At 48.0% G+C, this 7,321-nt stretch overlaps 1 protein-coding gene across 1 annotated transcript; it reads right to left on the reverse strand.

The window, feature by feature from the left end:
* Window positions 1–518: 518 nt before the first annotated feature.
* LOC123412657 (pathogen-associated molecular patterns-induced protein A70-like) lies at window positions 519–1,684 on the reverse strand. Its single transcript, XM_045105600.1, has one exon. The coding sequence runs from the start codon at window positions 1,641–1,643 to the stop codon at window positions 909–911; it is 735 nt and encodes a 244-aa protein (XP_044961535.1). The 5' UTR covers window positions 1,644–1,684; the 3' UTR covers window positions 519–908.
* Between the last annotated feature and the right edge of the window lie 5,637 nt (window positions 1,685–7,321).

Here is a 7,321-nt window from a genome sequence, read left to right on the forward strand (position 1 = left end):
TTTATCTCTAAAACGATTAATTTGATCGATGATCTGTTTTCACAATTGTCTTTGTCGCGATGAGATCTTCGAAACTAGATTCCATATTGACATGTTTTGACGACCTTTTTTTTTCATCCATATTTGCCACATTGTTACACTTACTTGTCATATTTGTAAACACTAAGTTGCTTGATAAAATATAACTAAAATGCCATGTTTTACAGTTGTCAGATTTATTATCTTAAGTTGTCATTCTTTACATGCAATTGTAAAACATGGTAATTTTGTTATATTTTATCAAACAAGTAAGTTTTACAAATATGACAAGTAAGTGCAACAGTTATATTTTATCATGCAAGTAAGTGTTTACAAATATGACAAGTAAGTGAAACAATGTGGCAAATATGAATGAAAAAAAAGTGTCAAAACATGTCAATATGGGATCTAGTTTCGAAGATCTCATCGCGACAAAGACAACTGTGAAAACAGATCCTTGATCAAATTAACCGTTTTAGAGATAAGACTTTTTAAATTTCAAACATTGAAGGGAATCTAGCTGACATTATTACATGCATGCCTGGTAAAGAAAGAAGGTTTGTCGCTGCATGTCCAAACAATTTGAGCACTCTAGCACACTGATCGCATGTGCTCGTGTGACTTTTGTGGTGATTAGTAAAAATACTGTAGCACGATAACGACACATGCAGAAGTACAATACATGCGAGACAGAGTGTCCATGCATTGCACCCGCCGCATGAAAAATTCGCTGTGCGGCGCTTCTAGTTAGATTTTCCCAAGATTCGAAAGCCAGGTTTTGTTAGGTTTATTAGACCTAATGATCTATCCATCCATGATCCATCCACTAGGCTAAGGCGGGAAGCTCTGTGGAGCATCACGGAGCACCTACGGCCGCGGAAGACACCAACCTACCGCGCCTCTGGCACCACGGTCGCCCGGCGGCGGTGGAGCGTATTCCGGGAGCGCATAAATGAGTCCATGCGCTGCATCTTCAGTTGGTGGTGGAACTTGTTGATGAATTCGTCAGCGCGCGCATCCACCTCCCCACCGGCCTCCTTGATCTCCACCTCCGACGCCGGCTCCTCCGGTTCTGCCACCTGGGGGCGGCGGCGCTCCGCATCCCTCGTCGTCGCGGGCCTGTGCGCCTCCACCACCTCGGTGTCCACCCCGTCCACGAAGTGCGCGAACGCCGACTTGTCGCTCGCTGACTTGGGCAGCCACGTCGGCAGCCGCGGCAGCTCGGCCTCGACCGCTGTCTCTGACATGCCCCTCTCCATGTGCACGTGCTCTTCGTGCTCGTCCTCATTTGTAAACGCGTCGTGCTCACCCTCATCCTCTGCCTCCATCTCGAGCGGCGGCGGTTGCTCGTTGGGGTGTCCCAGATCCAGTACTCCGGTCATCGGGGCCTCAGGGGCAGGAGCGCTGAAGTGGGGCCGGTCGATTGCAACTGAATCCACGCGGGACAGTCTCCTCCTCTCGCCGACAGGCCCGGCCGGAACCCCTTCTCCGCTCCCCGCCGAGGACGTGGCCATGGAGGTGACGAATATGGTGGCGATGACGAGGTTGAGCACGAGGAACAGCACCCATGGGGTGAACCACCCGTGCACGGTGCTCCACAGCGCATACATTGGCGCCGCCTGCATTGCCCGCTTCCTTTTCTTCTTCGCCGAGTGGAGTTTGATTTGGCGTTAGGGGGAGAGAGGCGGAGGTGGGGAAGGGGAGATGGTTCGGGCCTAAGAGCATCTCCAACAAGCGCGCTTCGCGCCGCGTCTAAAAAACGAGTTTACCACGCGCTGATCGCCTGGTTTTACGCTTCGCGCAACGCTGGCTCCAACAACCGCGCTATAATGCAGCGCGCACGCGCTGCTCCAGCAGTGCCAAAAAATACAGCGCGCACAAATTTTTTTAATAAATAGATTGCATTTAAATAAAAAAGATACAAAGTTATTTTACATAGATAGCAACTAGATAGGTAGTTCGAAAACATAGATAGATAGTTCGATAAAAAAATACTAATCCTAGTCGCTCCAGTCATCTACACCACCATCGTCGTCGGTGTCGTCGGAGGTTGACAGCCAAATGTCAAACCATCGTTCATCTTCTTCAGTGAAGAAGGAACTCCCGCCTGCATTGACGAGGTCGGCCTGCGCACACGCCAAAGCCTTCCGACGACGTCTATCCAACCGCTCCTCGCGGCGCCGGCGCGTGTCCTCCTCGCGACGCCATTCTCAGTACTCCTGTTCGTAGGCGACGTCTTTCGGGTGGCGCCGGCGCCACTCCGCCATGACCCGCTCGTCCTCCTGGGCGACGAGGAGGCGGCGCTGCATCGCAGTGTGCTCCGCACGGTCTTGTGCGGAGTTAAGACGAGGCGGCGGGGCCAGGTCTAATGCCTGCTGGAGCGTGCGGACGTCGGGGAAGTTCATCTGCAGTCGCGGCCTGCCTAGGCGCCACGCCGCCGCGTCGAACGCGCGGGCGGCCTCGTGCGCCGTGTCGTACGTGCCGAGGCTCAGCCGGAGATCGCCGGAGCGTATCTCGGCGTAGAACCCGCCGTTGGGGCGCTGGCGAACGCCGCGGTAGCCCGACGCAGACCGGCGGCGCGGCGGCATGGTGGCTCGTCGGGGGCGGCGACGGCGCGAGAAGGGAGAGAGAGCGCGGCGCGAGAGGCAGGGAGAACGCGGCGGCGGCGCGAGCGGCAGAGGAAGAGAGAAGAGAGAACGCGGCGCGAGAGGCAGGGCAGCGCGCTGCCTTTTATGGCGCGCGCGGGACGCGGCGCCGCAAAAATGGCGCGCGGGCTGCCGCATTTTCGCGCGCGCGCTAGCGGTTCCCGCGTGCGCGGTTTTCCCGCCGCCGCTGGAGCGCGCATTTCCGTCCCGCGCGCGGTAAACTGACGTTTTTAGCGCGCGCGCGCTTTTTGCGCGCCTGTTGGAGATGCTCTAAGTGTGGGCGTCGCTATTTAAAGGTGGGGGGAGAAGCATACATACTGGATGGCCAGAATGTTTTTTCGTTTTATTTATTTATTTTTTGCTGAAATGAAAAGGAGGGTTTTATGAAAAGCATTGCAGTTTCTATCTCCATTACTGGGTACAGCTTTGTTCACTGGTCTCATGTTCATTGCCTATTTGATCCTTTATGAGCGGTGTATAGAATACAGATGCAAGGATATGTAGGTTGTCGGACAACGCCACACGTGGATGGTGACCCAGTAAACATGCTTTCGGTGCTTGGCTGGATGCTAAAAAGGGGCGCCGGTTGTAATGCGAGAGATACTTCAATGTGGAATTTATAGATTGATAAGCCTCACTCGTGTATACAGGTTGGCATTGCATTAATTGATGAAACTGAACATATGCCAGACATTCATCGTGGAACACGTATGATACACGAGTGATTATGAACCATGTGGAAAGGGGGCTTAGTCAAGAAGGTTTCGTGCCGAAAGGACCTCTTTACGATGGTGCGACACGTGCACGCTGATCTGACAAGTGTTTTACAAGTGCCTATACATGTTCAAAGGGGGAGTGCAAGTTTTGATATTAGATATGCTTCTACGTGGATTTTGTGGATATACTTAGGATTGTTGGTTCGATATTTCATGATTGCAAGGAAGAATTGTACGCACATTGTTATGTGGGATGGATGCTAAAAATTGTGACAAATTATCATTGTGAAATATATCTCATTACATGGGTAATATAAAATGTGAGGAAGTTAACGACCGTAGTCCAAAAGGGGCCGTAGAGAGAAACAAACCCACGCCTTAGTGTTGTTCTACATGCGCATATGATACGTCTTCGTCGTATCTATTTTTCCAAACTATTTTGCCCTTGTTTTGGACTCTAATTTGCATGATTTGAATGGAATGAAACCGGACTAACGCTGTTTTCATCAGAATTGCCATGGTGTCGTTTTTGCGCAGAAATAAAATTTCTCAGAATGACCTGGAAATTTACGGGGATTTTTTGTGAAATATATAAAAAATACTGGCGCAAGAATCAACCGGAGGGGTGGAGCTGTGAGCCCACAAGCCCAACAGGCGCGGGCCCCCCTGGCCGTGCCTGGCAGGCTTGTGGGGCCACAAAGCTCCACCGCCTCCAATCTCAGCTCTATTTAGTCCCTTTCGTCCGGAAAGAAAATAAAGGAGAAGAGTTCATCGCGTTTTACGATACGGAGGCGCCGCCACCTCCTGTTCTTCCTCTGGAGGGCAGATCTCGAGTCCGTTCTCGGCTCCGGAGAGGGGAGATCGTCGCCATCGTCATCACCAACTTTCCGTCACCGCCAATTCCATGATGCTCTTCACCGTTCGTGAGTAATCTCATCATAGGCTTGCTGGACGGTGATGGGTTGGATGAGATCTATCATGTAATCGAGTTAGTTTTGACGGTGATTGATCCCTAGTATCCACTATGTTCTAAGATTGATGTTGCTACTACTTTGCCATGCTTAATGCTTGTCACTAGGGCCCGAGTGCCATGATTTCAGATTTGATCCTATTATGTTGTCGCCAATATATGTGTGTTCTTAATCCTATCTTGCAAGTTGTAGTCACCTACTATGTGTTATGACCCGGCAACCCCGGAGTGACAATAGCCGGAACCATTCCCAAAGATGACCATAGTATGAGGAGTTCATCTATTCACCAAGTGTTAATGGATTGGTCCGGTTCTTTATTAAAAGGAGAACCTTAATATCCCGTAGTTTCCATTAGGACCCCGCTGCCACGGGAGGGATTGACAATAGATGGCATGCAAGTTCTTTTCCCTAAGCACATATGACTACATACGGAATACATGCCTACATTACATTGATGAACTGGAGCTAGTTACATATCTCTCCATGTTATAAGTGTTGCATGATGAATAACATCCGACATAATTATCCATCACCGATCCAATGCCTACGAGTTTTTCCTACTGGTCCTTGCTACGTTACTTTGCTGCTACTATTGTCACTGCTGCTACTTTTACTCTGTTGCTACTGTTGTTACTCTGCTGCTACTGCTGTCACTCTGCTGCTACTGGTTACCGTTGCTACTGTTGCTATCGCACTACTCTGCTACTGATACTTGTCTGCAGATACTAAATCTGTCAGGTGTGGTTGAATTAACAACTCAACTGCTAATACTTGAGAATATTCTTTGGCTTCCCTTGTGTCGAATCAATAAATTTGGGTTGAATAATCTACCCTCGAAAACTGTTGCGATCCCCTATACTTCTGGGTTATCAAGACTATTTTCTGGCGTCGTTGCCGGGGAGGCATAGCTATATTCTCTGAGTCACTTGGGATTTACATCTGCTGATCACTATGAGGAATCCGAAAGATCCAAGAACTAAAGTCTTGCCCTCAACTACGAGGACAGGTAAGGAACTGCCATCTAGCTCTGCACTTGATTCACCTTCAGTTATGAGTAAGTTTGCGACACCACCTCCTGCTAGAATTTTTGATGTGTCGCCTGTGCTTGATGATGCTACTTCTGTTGTCCATGATGCTTGTGATGACGCTATGCTTGATACTGCTTTGCCACTAGGTGCATTCCTTGATGCACAAATTGCTAGAGTTGCTGCTAGATGTGATGATACTTCTGAAACTGCTGAGATTATTGTAGTAGAACCTGCTATTTTGCGTGTTAGAACTAGCTCTCCTAGATATGAATTGCCTGATATGCCTGAGTGTTATGTTATGGAGGGAGAGATAGCTAAGGATTTTCTTGCGTGTAAGGATAGCTATGATGTTGAGAATTTACTGCGCAAGTGGAAAGAAAAATCTTTGAACGCTAGTATGAAATACGACCCGAAGTTTGCTACTTCGCCTATATTTGTGACCGATAAGGATTATGAATTCTCTGTCGACCCTGAGTTAATCACTCTGGTCGAATCTGATCCTTTTCATGGTTATGAGTCTGAAACGGTTGTAGCCCATCTTACCAAACTGCACGATATAGCCACCCTATTCATGAGTGAGGAAAAGATCCGCCACTACTATATCCTCAAGCTGTTTCCTTTCTCGCTAAAGGATGATGCTAAGACTTGGTTCACTTCTCTTGCTCCTGGTTGTGTGCGTAGCCCCCAGGATATGATCTACTACTTCTCTCAGAAATATTTCCCTGCCCATAAGAAGCAAGCTGCCTTGCAGGAAATATACAACTTTGTGAAGTTGAAGAAGAGAGTTTCCCACAAGCTTGGGGGAGGCTCGTCCAGCTACCGAATGCTTTGCCTCATCACCCTCTTGAGAAGAATGAAATACTTGATATCTTTTATAATGGACTTACCGATGCTTCTAAGGACCACCTAGATAGTTGTGCCGGTTGTGTTTTTAGGGAACGAACCGTAGAACAAGCTGAGATCCTATTGAATAATATCTTGTGCAACGAGAATGCTTGGACTATTCCCGAACCACCTCCTAAGCCAACTCCGAAGAAAAGAGGTATTCTATTCCTCAGTCCTGAAGATATTCAAGAAGCTAAGAAATCTATGAAAGAGAAAGGCATTAAATCTGAAGATGTCAAAAATCTACCACCTATCGAAGAGATCCATGGTCTCGATAACCCGATACAGGTAGTAGAAGTAAATTCTCGTCGTAGGTTCGATGAGAGTGATATTCCTTTTGATAAACCTGCTAGCTTATGCCTGGATGAATTTGATAACTTTGTTGCCAAACAACAAAGTTTCAATGATTATGTTAGCAGACAATTGGAACAGAATGCTCGTATGCTTAGTCATTTAAGTGCTTGTGTGGACAGAAATGTTAATGATCTTAAGCTCCTCAGTAAACATGCCTCTATGGTTACTACTCAGGTAGAACAAGTACTTAAGGCTCAAAATGACTTGCCTAATGAGTTGAATGACAATTCTGTCAGAGTCGTCACTAGAGGCGGTAGAATGACCCAGGAACCTTTGTATACTGAGGGTCATCCTAAGAGAATTGAACAAGATTCTCAAGGAGTTAGCACTGATGCACCTAGTCATCCTAGAAAGAAGAAGAAAAATGATAGGTTTAGTTTAGTTTTCCCTGTTTTCTGCTTTTAGCGTCCCGTAGAAAAGTACCCCGAAAATAAAAGTTCTCCGAATGCCGTGAAAATCAAGTATGATTTTTTCTGGAATTTTTGAAAAATACTGAGACGAAGAGCTAGTCAGGGGCTGCACGAGTGGGCCACAAGCCCTGGAGCCGCGGGCACCCCCTAGCCGCGCCTACCAGGCTTGTGGGGCCCACGTGCACCCCCTCCACTCATTCTAGCTCCCATCTGCTTCTCCTACCTCCAGAAAAAATCGTTTCGCAGCTCAAACCTGTGTTCTTGCTCTTCTTGCTCGGATTTTCGATCTCCTTG

This window comes from Hordeum vulgare, chromosome 7H, assembly GCF_904849725.1.
Source record: "Hordeum vulgare subsp. vulgare chromosome 7H, MorexV3_pseudomolecules_assembly, whole genome shotgun sequence".
Taxonomy (NCBI): domain Eukaryota; kingdom Viridiplantae; phylum Streptophyta; class Magnoliopsida; order Poales; family Poaceae; genus Hordeum; species Hordeum vulgare.

What these genes read in the sequence shown, in the direction of transcription:
- LOC123412657 (XM_045105600.1), bottom strand. Translation starts at nt 1,643, where the DNA reads ATGCAGGCGGCGCCAATGTATGCGCTGTGGAGCACCGTGCACGGGTGG.